This window comes from Enoplosus armatus, chromosome 3, assembly GCF_043641665.1.
Source record: "Enoplosus armatus isolate fEnoArm2 chromosome 3, fEnoArm2.hap1, whole genome shotgun sequence".
Classification (NCBI taxonomy): Eukaryota; Metazoa; Chordata; class Actinopteri; order Centrarchiformes; family Enoplosidae; genus Enoplosus; species Enoplosus armatus.
Window position 1 is genome coordinate 12514938 of NC_092182.1, and position 15797 is coordinate 12530734.

General features: G+C 39.9%; 2 protein-coding genes across 4 annotated transcripts; both read right to left on the reverse strand.

Moving 5' to 3' along the window:
* Positions 1 to 1559: 1559 nt before the first annotated feature.
* Positions 1560 to 10506, reverse strand: stat2 (signal transducer and activator of transcription 2). Of its 3 annotated transcripts, XM_070902187.1 has the most exons (24): positions 10351 to 10506; positions 9898 to 10029; positions 9552 to 9696; positions 9088 to 9183; positions 8632 to 8724; positions 8471 to 8549; positions 8241 to 8320; positions 7981 to 8132; positions 7509 to 7667; positions 7323 to 7412; positions 6733 to 6792; positions 6569 to 6589; positions 6383 to 6476; positions 6056 to 6103; positions 5829 to 5912; positions 5598 to 5696; positions 5343 to 5478; positions 4794 to 4846; positions 4405 to 4490; positions 4153 to 4289; positions 3840 to 4028; positions 3608 to 3662; positions 3304 to 3395; positions 1560 to 2245 (listed from the first exon to the last, which is right to left on the reverse strand). In XM_070902187.1, the coding sequence occupies exons 2-24, from the start codon at positions 10026 to 10028 to the stop codon at positions 2016 to 2018; spliced, it is 2409 nt and encodes an 802-aa protein (XP_070758288.1). In that variant the 5' UTR covers position 10029; positions 10351 to 10506; the 3' UTR covers positions 1560 to 2015. The 3 variants fall into 3 exon arrangements, with proteins under 3 accessions (XP_070758288.1, XP_070758290.1, XP_070758289.1); XM_070902189.1 differs by lacking the exon at positions 10351 to 10506 and having other exon boundaries at positions 9552 to 9692; positions 9898 to 9908; XM_070902188.1 differs by lacking the exons at positions 8241 to 8320; positions 9552 to 9696; positions 9898 to 10029; positions 10351 to 10506 and having other exon boundaries at positions 9088 to 9121.
* A 3471-nt stretch (positions 10507 to 13977) lies between these two features.
* Positions 13978 to 15328, reverse strand: apof (apolipoprotein F). Its single transcript, XM_070902190.1, has one exon. The coding sequence runs from the start codon at positions 15326 to 15328 to the stop codon at positions 14048 to 14050; it is 1281 nt and encodes a 426-aa protein (XP_070758291.1). The 3' UTR covers positions 13978 to 14047.
* Between the last annotated feature and the right edge of the window lie 469 nt (positions 15329 to 15797).

Here is a 15797-nt window from a genome sequence, read left to right on the forward strand (position 1 = left end):
CGTCATTGTTGTCAAAGACTTTGCCACTAAAATCTTAAGCTTCTGCACTCAAGGTTCAGTCAGTTTCAACTTTCTATGTGCTACCAACGAGAACACAGCTGTCAGTAACCTGAAAGCAATGGCAATGGGAAACTGCGTTTCAGAGAAAAAACACCACACAGTACAACACCACCTTAAAAGACAGGGAAACCCAATGAATGAATATGAAGCTAGTAAACAATGGCACCTGGCACATGTTGGTGACAGATCTACTCCACACTGTGCCTCTGAGATAGACTGACATGCATGCTAGTTTCAGCAAAACTATGAAGTGTGTCATTAGTTTTACAGGTAACGTTATACTGTCATGAACTTACCTAATGAGTAGCATACGTGAAAGTAAAATCAAGTGGAAGTGGTGATATATACATAAAATTAAATTATTAATGCTGCTCTGACCAGACTGTAGCAACTAGGGATTAAAAACAGATACTACTGATAATTTACCACCACGTTAATTACCTCAACAGCTAGCTTAACTGACACGTTAGCAAAACGGATCCACTGTTAACCTTAACGTGACACAGTCAAATGGCACAGGGCAACTTTTGAAGTTGTTTCTGGCCACCTGGCGAAAATAAATTAAGTATTCTCTGACCTTTTAGTTGTTATTCTGTCTCCACCAGCTCCTGAGAAAAATATGTGGTTGTTTAGTTTGCTAAACAACCACATGTTAGTTTGGTCCGTGTTTCGTCACTAACTTACTTCATGCTGTCTGGGCGGTGGGCTAACCCTGCTGCTGGTGGGTTTTAAGTGGGTGAATAAATGGCACTACAATGTGCAGTACATACCGTACAGCAAAAACTACTGTAAACGTTAATTGGAGAAACTAATGTCTCCATAGAGCTGCAGTATTTGATTTTATTTAAATATTCAGTTTTAACCCTGTAAAGCCTGAACCATGAAATAATTGCCAGAAATTTCTAATTTTTTGAAACTGGAGTGTTTATTGAACCTTCCGATAAAAAAAAAATATATATATCAATTTGCATATATGAGTTTTAATTTGTATCATTTTTGTACAAAAACATATAAAACACAAAATTTTTAACCCATTAAACTTTGAGTTTCAATGCCATCCTTTCTCACATCAGGGGGCACACTAGAGGCTGGCCTTTTGCTGGGGGGGGGGGGGGGGGCGTGGTCTGCCACACTTGATTTTGCCCTTTCCTGCACTTGTGAGAGAGGTGCCAACAGCAACTTCAAGCACGCAGGGGAATGGGTTTCTGCCTGGGATTCAATTTCTTCTGGTGCACTGCATGTGTCTGATTATATACGTCAGGTTTTTCAGGAAAAAAAATATCACACTGATGATGTAGAGGTCTCAAAAACTCATGTATCAAATATGATACACTTGGCGTTACAGGGTTAACATAAAAATTTGACTAAGGTTTGGCGCTGCAGTCTGAATAAATCATAATATCATAAATAAACCACTGTGAATATAGACTCATGATATAAAAACTTCTCATATTTGTTAAATTATAACTTTCACTTATCAATAGACGGAACATACAATCATCATTGTCATTTCCCTTTTATTGATGATAACAAGTTTGATTTAAAAGAAGTGGTTAATATATTAGCATAACTAAAAGGGAAGAAGTGCCATATTTCAGAAGTTTATCACAAACTGTAGGTAGCAACATGATAACAACAACAAAGGGACTCAAAATAAACACTGAAACAATAAATTATGTGCATTCTGCGAGATATGCTCTAAAAGACGTTTATATAGCATTCCTTTGATGTACTCTATTAAAATGACAGGATCCAAAAATACTAAATTTATGATGCATGATAGTTGAATGCAGGTGCCTGAGACATTTCACATTAAAACTGTATTCAAAGCAAACTATTATGATATTTGCTATGTGTGCTACAAATTTGTTACATGGATGTTGTAATGTAGGTAGATAAAAATAAAGCTGACGATGAATGATAAAGTAGTTTGGTTAAATATACACCACAGAGGCTTATTGGAAAATGCTTCCACAGGATTGTGGGGGCAGACAGTTAAATCCTTGAAGACTGAAATCAGGCAGCACCGGCTCATCTGGCAAGATGTCAGAGTCAACAAAGAGGTTGGGGTTGCTGAGGTACATCAGTAATTCATCCTCCGGGGCCGCTACAGAGCCAGACAGCATGGGATCAGGGTGATACGTTTCCAGAGGTGAATTCAGAGGATGAGGATTCCCGTTTTGTTCTGAGAGCAGAGAAAGGGACAAGAGAAAGGTACTGTTTCTGCTGTCATGGCTGTTCTAATTCTGGTACTGCTTTCGATGAGGAAATGAGAGTGACATAAATGTGATGTCTATGATTGTGATGCCCCCCCCCCCAACAAAAAATGCAACCCAAAGAAATAAAGTACAGACTGAAGCTGTGGGAACGTGCAGACCAGTGGGATTTGATTTTGTGCAAGGTACTCATGAATTACATGCAGTGTTGGTACTTTTCCTTCAGCTCATTAAGTTATTCAGGTTTTCAAACATTATCCAATTATGCCTGATTACTAAATAAATACGTTTGCTTTATGTTTAACGTTTGTATTTTCTTTTCAGTGTAATTCTTTTAATTGTACTCACTATACTTTAGCTTTAGTACAGCTCTTTCTTTATTTTCTTTCTTAAAGGAATAGTTCAACATGTTGGGAAATGCATGTATACTTATCAGCTTTTTGGCAGAGTGTTAAATGAGAAGATCGACACCACTCTCATATCTGTCCATTAAATATACAGCTGCAGCGAGCGTTTCTATGCCTCTTTCCAAGCCATGAAAACCTACACCTACAGCTTTCCAATGGATTGAAATGCAATCATTGTGAGATGAAATGTTCAATACCACAATTACTCCTAGTGATAATAACAATAAAATAACCATTGACTTCAATACATACACCAAGCAAAGTGTTTAAGTATTCAAGCATTAGACGGTAGAATCAAAAAGCTATACAATCAAATAAATGTGTTAGTAACAGTTTTGCTCAAATCAATCACCTCCACACCTCAGATTATATGTTCAGTAGAGCAGACTACAGAACGTGCATGCAGTAGAAGCAGCCAACAGTCCTGCAGTAAGGAAGTTAGAAATTCAACATTTGCATAGCTGTCGCCTGACATTTATCTAGACAGCATCTTCCCCATTGATTTCCTACACCACCAGGCCAAAATAGAGAGCACAACACAGAGCTCTGTGATGAGGGGAGAGCGATTTGTTTGAGGAGGTTTGCTGCTGGGTGGGACAGCAAGGACAGCCATGACTCACCAGCTGCCTCTCCACACAGGCCATTCATTGGCTCCAGGCCTTCACCCTGAGCCATGTCAGAGGACATGGGTGACCTAGCCTCCAGTGTGTTCCTACATGACCAATAACAAACATTACTTACAGTAACAGTCATTACAACCAGTTGCTCACGGCATAAAAAAAGGGCGTAGGTACACTACTTCTTTGATGGCGTAAGTGCATTTTTAGTTTGTTATTCAAGTTGTCAAGTTGATAAGTGACAATAGTGTTTTCATTCAAACAAGACACTCTGGACCAGCCTGGAAAAAATGAATAATATACTTACTCCTTTGAAACAAACACCAGCTTGGTTTTGATGTACTTTATGTAAGGACTGTTATCTGAAAAACAATGAGTTTAGATGTGATTTAATGTGTCATATTCATCCTCAACGCTACAATATAGGGTAATTTCACCCATGACTACTGCAAGGCAAAACACCATTCAAATAGCTTTAACCAAAACAGTAAACGTGAGGTGTGTTGTGGCAAGAAAAAAGTATCAATTGATTGCCATACCTCCACTCTTCTCGGTGTAGTATTTTCCGAAAGCCTCGTCTTTAGGGATGTTGGGATATAGGTAAAGAAGAGGATTTTCTGGAATGTTTTCAGCTTCTAAGATCTGGAAATTCCTGATGATTTCATGGAAGGGGATCTGGGAAAGGTCAACTTTGGTGAACGGCTGGACTGTCTTCACATCAGGCTCACCTAAAATAGACAGTGGATGACCATTCATAGAAAAAAAAGTGAGTTCACTGTAAGTAGCTTGTTTGTATTTCTGTCTGCCATGCAAAATATTTTTCAGAATCATTATGAAATAAAAATATCTCACCAGTTATGGTTGTTTCCACCCAAGAGAAGGTGATTCCTCCAATGACACTTTCACTGAAGCGCAACAAGAACGTGCCTCTCTGTTTTTTCTTCAGGAGAGACTTCTCTTTGCCTTTGCTCACAAAACCCATGATGTGGCTACAATACAGATAAAAAGTCTTACATAAAACAAGAAACTTTTCCCAGGAATCAAAGACATGAGCTAAACTGCACTGTACTGAACCCAGATTAGACTATGTTGAGTTGAACATACCCATCCCTCCAGAGGTTTTCAAGGTATGTTTTCACCATCACCAAGATGCCATCAAACCACACCCAGAAAGTGTCAGGAGTATTTTCCTGTAACAAAATACGTGGGAAGGGTCATCAATTCACACCTAAGGACGTTTTGACCTGATAATGGCATGAGGGGAAAAATCATGGGTATTCATCTAGAGGGGTATCGGAATGTACAAAAGTAATGGCAATGCATTTCCAATAGTTGTAGAGACATTTCACTCCAAAACTGTCAACAAAAAACCAAAACTGTCAACAAAAGTCAGGTGATCACCAAAGTAGAGATATTTCGAGTCCAGTGGTTACAATTAAGGCTAATGCCTCGAGCCATGCTGAAAAACGTGTTCTAGGATTCAGCATTCTTACCTTGCTAAATTTTGACCAAGCAACTTTGCAGGTGTCATAGTTCTGCTTCTTTCCTGGTGGGATAGAAAATAAATGATGCATTATGCAACTCTCACTCATTGACATAACCTTTAATAAAACATGCTTACAAGCCATGAAGGACGTTGAATTAAAGTGTGACAAATCAATGTAAACAAGTCCTGCTGGGTCTCCATAATTCCAGCCCAATGCCATTAACACACGTTTCCACAGGAAACAAGTAAAAGTGGATATAAATTAAACAGCTGTCAAAAATATGATGAAGCTATGAGAGGTTATGGTGCAATCACACTTTTTAGCTTGACACTAATGTGTCTTATATCACATTCTAGTATTTGCTCTGAAAGATACAAGAAAAACTGAATTAAGATATTTTAGTATTGGGCAAAATAAATGGAAAGCAAATCAGTCTTTCAAAAAATCAACATGCACTTTAGTATTTGGTGTCAAAATCAAACCACAGTGTTTACTGATATTATGTTTGACCCGCAAAGACAAGCAATTGAAGCAGAACACAGAAGCAGGATTTACCAAAGAGTCTGTGTGCAATCATTTCCAGCTGAGCATCATTCAGCCCACGTTTAGTGGCAGAGAGAAACTGCCAGCTCAACATCTCTCCAAACTGCGGCCAGGTGGCTGCAGGAGAGTTGGCAAAGAACATGATGTCCTGGAGAAAAACAGACGCACATTAACAGATACATACAAAATGTATTTCCAATGCCTTCAAATAGCACAACTAAATGGCACAATGCTACATGGCGTGTGTTAGTTATGGGGATCTCTCACCTTGGTGTCCTCACTGAGCATGTTGAACCAGAGGACAGACGACCAGGCGCTCTGCTGCTGGCTGGAATTGGAGATGATGACCACCGGGAGAGAGGAGGCCTAGGACCGGTGCCAGGGAAAAACAACTTTTATTTGTCATATTTCCATAATTAACACAATGACATAATTCTTAATTTTTATACAGAACAACAGGATTAACAGTAGGTTAATGACAAGCAGAAGAAACTCTACCTGCAACTCAACTGACAAGCCTTTCAGCTCAAATACAGTGTTGAAGAAGATGTTGTGCAGCTCCTCTGTAACACTAAGAGTAATCTGTCAACACCAACACACACACAAACACACACACACACACACATTATTATTAACATCATTACTTGGTTGTTAACATCTTCTTGAATTACTAAATTAAACTGTAAGCACAGATGGGATCTTCAGGGTTGCCAAAGTCAACTCACATCACTGACTCCTTTGCCACCACCTCCAGACTTCTGCTCCTTCAGAGTCTACAGACAAATAATACAAAATTAGTCAAACAACAATATTACCACCTGAGATTAAAGAGTGACTATTGTTATTTTACATTTGCGTCTTTTAATCTCTTCAGTGTAGCTGCGGGAGGCTGCTTCATGGGTGACAACACCGACAGAAAGTATGTGACAGGATTTATACTTTGAATAATTCGGATGTTGGAACTGTATGAAAGGCTATATATCTAATTCCCTCCCTGAGTTCCCTCAGTTATCATCTTAGGACTTTTCTCTTTTCAAACCGTTATCACTCACCAGATGTCTGAAGTCTGCCACCATGCCTCCACTCTGGCTCTCTGCCATGTTCAAGGCCTTGGTTTTGGTTCCCAGAACATTAAAACGGCGATATCTACAAACATACCAGGTTTAGTAAAACCAAGTAGTTCTTCGGGAAATACCACTTGATATGGAAGCTGAAGTTATATTAAAAAAAATACTCACCCTTTGATCTGAGGAGCCTCCCTAATTTCAAGGGAGAGAATAATAGATCAGTGACCACAGGGGCGCAACAAAACATCAACCTCTATTGTTTGAAGTCAAGAACCAAAAGGCTGCAGATTTGCGGTGCGAAGTGAAAGTAGCTCAAACTAAAGGAGGAATCTCACCTGTCCATCGACACATTGACTTTCATTGAGTGGTTCAGCTCAGGAAACTTAACAAGAAGTCTGAAAATATTAAGTCAGGTGTAAGATTTTAGAACTTTGGAAATATTAAGATACTAAACAGTAAACTGTGGACAAGAGGAACACTGTCAAAGTTATAGAAAAATAAGGAAAACGATAACAAGGCTGTAGAACAGCTTTAAATTATCATTGTTCTCCTTATTATCCTCATATTAGTTCAGAACTGCTGTCATGTTTATGTGGTGAACTACAATCCACTGCAGCCTAAGTAAACTGAGTTGAGGTGGGTTTAGCTCCACTACAACTCTGTGTCTGTTTGTGTGGCTAAAGGTACGTAGCGCCCTTTCAAATTTCATGGTTGCTTCTTGTTAGTGGTCCATCATGCCCGACTATCATACTAATTGCAGCATATTTAGTTATCAAAACTGATACTAATTACCACATCACAATGAATGCACTGCACAGAATGTACCAAGAAAAAGTCTATACTGTACATATAGCTTATGCTACAAACGCATACTAAAAGTAAATTCAAATAAATACATAGTGATTGCCTGGAGTGGCACCCTTACCTAGTCTTGACAGAGAACTGGACATTTGTGCGGAGCACCAGGGGTCCTTTCCCCTGAGGCATGGATGGCTGAGTCTCAACCACAAAGGAACTTTAAGAAAACAGTAAAACAATAATGTCAGGAAATGTCACAAGGAAATCATAAGAGAGCAAGAGAGTGTAAGAGAGTGTGTCCTAAAAAAGAGACCTCTTGAGTAAGTCTTTCAGAAGAGTATCTGCTCTCCTCTGCAGTAAGGGTTTTTGGGCCTTCACAGGGTCGTTGTCATAGGACACTTTCCCAATCAGCTCCTCCAGCTTACCAAGAAACTCCCGCACCTGGAACAGACACACTGCCACAGAGGTGAACCTGTAAAACAAGAGGGAAAGAGCATGAGTGATGATGATCCCACAGGTCTTGGAAAATGGAAAACAAAATGAACCAACAAATGAAGACCATGGTGGTGATAATAGTGGTGGTGGGGTTGGGGAAGTCTCATATTTCAGCTATAAGATATTTTCACAATTTCTGTCCTTACTTAGTGGTTTTATTAAATTAAAACAATAACAGCAGGTGTTTCTCTATCCTAGCAATTCATTTGCAGAGGGATTATTGATATAACTATTACAGTAAATGCCAAATGCCATTAAAACTAATGTGGAGCAGATGAAGATGAACATACCACTTCTCTAGCTGATCCAGAGAAACATCGTCTGGAGCGCCAATGCAGGCTTTCTGCTGCCTCCTCTGCCACTCCACCAGCTCCTTCTTCACCAGTATGTCGATCAGGTCCTCAGTCCTGTCCAGGACCTTAATTAGATCTGACAGTGTGCTCTAAGAAGATGATTGTATGAGAAAATTGGATTAAAAGGGGAAATTTAGGAAAAGAATTGGACTGAAGAGATGAAGACGTTAAGAATAAGAATATTAATAACTCCATACCTTTCTACAGTCATTCAGTCTGTTGACAAGTAACTGAAAAACTTGTTGTTGTTTTTTCTTCACAGCCTCATCTACCACAGCTGCATAACAGTTTCCAGAGTGGAATCACAGTTTCCAAAAGACCAAAACAAATGAGAACACATAGCTGTGATTCATGTCTCTTTATTACTCATCCTCAGAGAACATTATCAGAGCATGCAAATATGACCAGAACTTTTTAATCTGCTTACCTTCCATCTTGTGAGTTTGGTATTTAAAATCAAACTCGTCTTGCTGCTCCTCCAGACATAACATTGTATGTTCCATGCACTATAAAAACACAGAGAAAAAAATGGATGAACTGTAATATCATAATGCACAACATAATGGCAAAAAGAAAGATAATCTGCACCTGCACTTCATTCCTAAGGCCAGCCATTTTACGTTCAAGGTCCTGCAGGCTGCTTGTCTCCATGGGTTCCGCCTCTACATGCAAAGCCTGGACCTGAAACAAAGCAAAGGAGTAGGGGGGGGGGGGGGGGGTACAGATGTGATACTGGGTAATATTGTTGCAGAGCAAAGAAAGTGAGAGTGAACATGGCAGTTAAAATAGAATCACTGCTTGGTGGAAAATCTTTGTTTTTTAGTAGTGTAGCTTGTAATCAGTACATGTGACCCTCTCTAAATGACTGTGAAGACATTTTTTCAGAACAGAAAACAGAAAAAAATGTATAATGGAAACAATGGACAACTTGAACATATCCTTTGTATGTGTGCAACTGTTTTCATTAAAATGTTGTAAGAGCAGCAGGGTGTGTCTCATTTTTACATGTGACATGTCAATACGTTAAAGAAACCATGCCCCAACCTGCTCAGTCAGATTTGCACTCAGCAGTATTTCCTTCTCTTTTTCCAAAAACCACTGGATTGTGCTTGCCAAGGCACACGGGTCATCCAGGTACCTCTGTCAGGGGAGAGAGGTCAGATGGATATCAGAGTCAACGTTAATTACTTAAAATTATTAGCACAGGGAGGATAATAGGAGCAAAAACACAGGAAATGTTAATGAATCTCTCTAAAGACACTGAATTCCTACCCAGGCTTACTTTGCAAACTGACCATACTTAGGAATACATAGGAAGGTAGAGGAAGCAAAAAATATTTTACTTGATTCAAGCAACATGCAAATAGGCACTCAATAACCATGCCAACTGATGTAAAGGGAGCTGATCAGAACCTATTATGGTCCTCAAATTCACGGTGGATATTTCCAATTTTAAACAAAGATGTCACCCAAGGCTTTTGTTTTCTACAAATCCCACCCACACAAACCTGAAAGTTCTGTTTATAGCGTCTGATGTTGTGCTGCAGTAAGAATGACTCCTCCTGGACAAAGCGGCTGTGTTGGATATCCAGATTCTCCAAAAGGACCTGGAACAGCACCACAGCGAAATTGTAGTCCCGTGCTGCTCGCTGCCTGAAGATCAAAAATCAAGATACAAGCAGAGTATTTAACAAACAAAGTAACTGACTTTAATCCCTCAATGACATAATGTGGGTTGTGGTTTTAAGTGACTTCTCGAGTATAAATTGTCCCAGAGGCTGACTGACAACCACAACAGCATTTCCGGTAACAGGGTGAATGATATGAGAGGCAAAAGAGATGGTGCTGCCTTACCACTCCTGCTTCTCTATCCAGGTTGACAGGTAGTGCCGAACATCCATAGGCAAAGCGTCCCTGTCATAGAGCTCATGTAACTGCTGTGTGTACACAGCAGGCAGCTGCCTCAGACGGTCCCACTGAGCCATCCTAAGAGTGAGCGGGGAAACGCCAACATGCACACAAACAGCAAACCACATTTAATGCGTGTGTATACAATATGAGTGCGTGTCCTAAAACAATAACGCTACACTATAAGACAATGCCATTACAATCAACATAATCAGCAGTTGAGGGAGCAAAGTGAAAACTCTTAGAGAAGAGATGACCTATGACTGCTAACTATCATCTTATTGAATGACATGTAATGACTGCAAATTCTATTATGTTTTAACAAGCTATTGAAGGTTGAGACCGAGTGTACTTTATTTGTTAGCTAACCGACTCATCAGTAATAACACATTCACTCACCTTACTTTATGCTGGTCAGTCCGAGTCTACTTACAAATGTTCTAGTAGCTAACAGGTCATTTAAGACAGGCGCATAGCTAACTAGATTTTGTTTATCGCGTTACTGGGTAGCTGTAGCTGCAGTTAGACGTCGGTAAAACAAAACAACTTCCTATAGTATGCTATGCAAGCGTGTGAATGTTATTTCCTTGACTTTTTCATTTCTTCCTCTGTTTCATTGGATACCTACTTATCCCTCCCAAGTAGTTCTTCTCAAGCTGACTGTAGGCGCCATTTTGGCTCTGACATAACTGCCGTCAAAGCAGTTGAGAGACGAAATGTCCGAGACAAATCGCGCAGTTTCCTCCTGCGCGTGAGGCCAAGAGCTCATTGGTCGACCCAGGCACAGAACAGCACGCGCTGTTGGTAGACTTGCCTGTCAATTTATAAAAGGGAGGCGTGGTGAGCAAAATAGAAACTTATGGCCCTGTCTAAAGATTTTCCAAGAAATGACGTTGTGAAAGTGATGAAGGGAGCATGTGACGCACTTACTTCCACAGCAATAAACAAAAACAACAGGTTGTGTCTCTGATAGTCTGATGTAATTTAAGTCAGAATAAGAAACTCTACAACTACTTTATAGTTTAATTATAAAAATGCACCACATTTTATGTTTATACTAAGTTAATATGTGTATATAAAATCACAATGTACAAAGTAACTAGTAACTATAGCTGGCAGACAATTGAATAAAAAGTACAATAGGCTATCACATAAAGGTAATGTGCAAGTAGCAAAAATTAAACTTAAATATACTTAGTTATTTGCCACCACTGCCAGTACTTAAAGAGCATTTAATTGATGATGATGATGATGATGATGATGATGATGATGATTATTATTATCATTATTATTCTTTAATTTTAAATAGATTATTGTTCAAATATCAACATTTTGTTGATAACAAACTGACCCTACAAACGTAACAATAACAGTCTCATTGGTTATATTCATCCATTCAGTTCCCACTCTCACCAGTAGATGTCAGACTTGACACACCCTTACAGAAATTAGTTTGGATTTTGATGAATTGAAAATAAATGATAATTTGCTGTAGACAGGGTTGTAGAAATTCTGAGGTCCTGTTTTTAAATTTGCCCAGCACAACTTACAGATTTTTGGACCAGCCATGAATTATGTACAGTTTTTGAATTATCTTAATCCACATTCCCTTTATTCATTTAGCTATGCAATAACTTTGTGTTGGTTTAAAGGCAGTTTAAGAATATTGAATGTACAAAATATCATAATTCAACCAATGTAAAGGTCCAGGTTTATGGAAAGTGTCCCGAAAGGCAATCACTGCTTCAACATACAAAGGTGTCAATGGAAGATTTTTACTTCAACTAACCACCTTCAATCATCTGGGAACATAATTTGTAGTTGTCCTGTGTCCTGACCTGCCTTTGATAACATAAAAAAAAAACATATCTGTGGATATATTTTAGAAAACCTGAGAAAGAGGTTAAAAACAGAAGGTGTTTTCCATCTAGCCAGCACTCATTTATTGCCCATCAGCTCATTTATTTGTTTATTTGTCATTTGTTTATGATGATGATCCCCCGGGCTTTTGATAACCAGTTAACATGCTCTGTTTGGATGGACATAATAAAATCCATCTATCCATTTGAGATTATCTTGTTCAGGGTGCTTGGGCAGGCAACGCACTGGACAGGTCACCAGTCTGTCACAGGGCCAACACACACACACACACAGACAAACAAACACATTGAGTTCACTTAACTTGCATGTCTCTAGACATAGAAACAGAGAGAGCGTGTAAATTCAACGGAGAGCTGGGGTAAAATGGGACTCAAACAGACCTTTTTCATAGCAGACATTGTGACTTCTCATAGGAGTCAAAATAGTCATAACATTAACGATGTGTCTATTCTATTCAAGTGTCCCAGTAAGCCATGATCCAGGACCTTGAAACTGATTGCAGCTTAATGGACCTCAGCCATCTTTAATTTTATTATTTACACCGGTGCTTTAACTACTGTAACATGTAAAAAAGTCTTCCTCTTTCTATGAAGCCGTCCCATAGCAAAATAAATGAGCCTTAATTGTAATTGAAGTCATAGAGTGTAACCCACACGGATCACTGTGGTTCACCTTAAATTGTTTGCCCTTTGTAACACGTTTGTAGTTACACGTGACCATGAGTAACTTCCACAGCTCTTATCATAAGCATAAGTGCGCCTAACTGATGTGTTGAACTGTTTGCATGGTGAGGAAGAATGTACTGTTCGGAAAGGAGGTTGAGGACTGGAGCAGGGGTGGAGAGGCAGGCATCGTCTTTGTTTTTTATTTACATTCCTTCATCTTTATGTCTGCAGGGGGCTGTTTCTTCTTACAGTGCATTGTGTATTTTAAACTCAGCTAGCAGACGTGGGACCTTCAATATGCTTCTTAAGGTAATTTGTACATTAAGCTTCCTTGCCTCTCAGCCTGTCCAGTGTATAAAGATTGTTGTGCTCTCAAATACACAAATGAGTCAAATCGATAGACTTAAGATTCAATGTAAACATCCAGCTAAAAGAAAGGAAACAGTTAAAAAAGTTATGAAATCAATTCAACAATTATCCTACAATGAAGCTAATTAGTCATATTATTTGGAGGTAACCTTTATTTAGCCTTTTTTGTCATGGTCCACTGTGTCATATGAAAATGTATGTAAAGAAACATGCTTTACTGTTTCTTTCTTTCTCTTTCTTTCTTTTTCTGGGTGTAGTGCATGGAGGCTAGAACTTCTTAGAAAATCTAACATTCAATATTTTCTTTTGGTGTGCATACTTTTCAATTTCCCACTGTTTCATTTACCATAAAACTGACTTATTTTACAGCACAATCAATATGAGTGTGTGCTAAACGACCACACTGACAGTCACCGTGTGCTCACAGATTTAATATAGAATTTATTGACATTTAAAGAAAAAAACACATTTAAAACAACAGAATTTAGCTATCTGTCTATTGTCCCTGCAATTACACCAGAGGTGGGAATGTGACTCTGACCTGACAAAACGTTTTGATGGGAGGGAAGAAAACAACAAGAGTGATGAAGGACAGTGGACGGAAGAAAAGACACTGGATGGAGAGCAAAATCAAAGCCTTGAGGGATTGAAGGTTTAATTTCCTGAGACCAGTTCTTCAAAATGGTTCAACTATTTCATCCATTATACACAAAAAGACCTATTTTTTCTAAAAGCAAAAAGGTTCAAAGTTTACTTTATGACCGAACTTATCTTTATATATTATTGAGATTGTTTATAATGAATGTATAATGTAATTAACTTTTTTTTTCATTACATTTTAGGTTAGATTGTCTCTCAAAAAAAAACTACTATACCATACTAATTTACTTATGATTTATCATTTATCATTTATCTTCAATAAAGAATAATTATTGTGTCACATGAAAGTTTGTGTGTTTTTTCCTCTGTCAAAATGTGATTCTGATCATTCACTGAGAAATACAATGTGTAATCTTGTTTTCCAAATAATCTAGACTATATAAAGTCTGGTAAAACAATTTGTTACTCTTCAACCACATCATCTAAAAAACATTGATCCTGTATCATTGTTTTAAAAAAAATGTATAAACTAACAATATTTATTGCTAAAGCTTCACATGCTGATTTATTGATCCCTCAGTCTACTGGACGGTGATGACTCCCTCCTCCCAGCTGAACTGGTTCACCAGCACGTCATCTTCCTGCTTCATGGTGTTGAGCAGGTACCTGACACCAGCTTTCACACCGGTCTTCACCCCTGCACCCAGGGCGTAGCCTGCCACCCCGACAGTTCCCCCTGTGGCGACCATGAGAGCATCTGTCCCGAGGTCAACAGCACTGAGGATGGCTCTCTCCTTGGCTGTTTCGGAGCAGTTGACTGAGGCGTAATACACAGCTGTGCCGAGGTTGTAGAGGGTGCTGACCGCGGGGATCCACTCCACCACGTTGTAAACGCGCTCCTCGCTTTTGTTGATACAGCTTCTCTGGGGGCTTCGCTTCATCCGCCGACCTGAAGCATCCTCCTCTGCGCCGCACTGACGGATCCAGCATTCAGACTCTGTGGATTCAGAAGGCAGGACGCGACTACCTTTCTTAAACACTGCCTGGTACTTCCCAGGTCCGCGGCTGGTCACACCAGCACACAGGACTCCCAGTCTCTCGCAGGTGCTCACAGCCTCCTGTAGATTACCTGAGGCTCCTTCCACAGCTGTTCCCACCAGCGTGGTTCCATTCACCCTGGTCCAACCCTCACAGTGCCCTTCCTGCTTCGAGGCGCCTTCTCCCACCATGGCCAGCTGCTGGATGTTAAACATCACAGCCTCCATGTGGCGCCCTGCTTGATCCCTCTGTGGTGCAGGCGTAGATGCAGACTTGCTCATCCTCCTCTCTATCAGGGCCTCCACCTCCATCAGGAGCTCCTCCGTGTCCACCATTCCCAGCAGGTCATACAGCTTGAGCACCAGGGTCTGTGCCTCCTGTGGGCAGCCTGCCACCACCAACACGGGCACTAATGAGAGACCCAGCAGCTCCTGGGGGAGCATGGAGGACGACAGGTCCTCCACGGTGCTGGCAGACAGCAGCTCCTCACAGCTGACGTTCCCTTGAACTCGGAAATTATCTTGAATCTGCCCCTGAAGCTTCACCCTAAGGACTGATATTATATGTTTGGCAGATCGGATGCTCTCCTCTCTTTGTACAACCGCTGATACAGGGGGAGATTTTTCTGCAGATGGGAGACCAAGCTGGAGGTGGGATCCCAGGGGAGACTGATGATCCTGTTTGGCTGTCTCCTCTACCTCTTCATGGAAGTTAGTTCCTGGAAGCAGAGTGCTCCTCAGTGCCAGAGGAGGTGGGATCTTGCACAGAGTCTGTTCATTCAGCAGGAGCTGGATCACAACCAGCCACTTCAACTTAGAGGACATCCTTCCAGTCTTGTTAAAGCTTTTCTTCCAAAGCCAACACAGGAGTAGAAAGAAAAACAAGCCAACATAACAAATGAGTTCTCATTGTACAAACTATTTCTTTGAAAGCACAAGTTGTTGTTTTTTCAATGGGCAGTCATTGTAAACTAAGTTAATCCTTCAGTGCAGGATGTTTATCTTTTATCTAATGAATTTTGGCTTGTATCCAGCCAGTGGTTGAGACAGTTTTGTGGCTGCGCCTGTTTTTCTCTGCAAATACTAAGACAATATAAATCATAGATTCTTATTTGGTAATGTGTCTAGTGTCACAATTAGTCATTTCTCTATATTGTATGATTTGAGAATTTGAATCCAGTCTGCCTGCAAAACAAAGCCCAATGTGGAGTAAAATAAGCTTATGACATGAGTTAAAATCTTGAGCAAGAACAGTCTGTCCCTCTATGACTTTAGTGGAGTGAAAAACAATTGC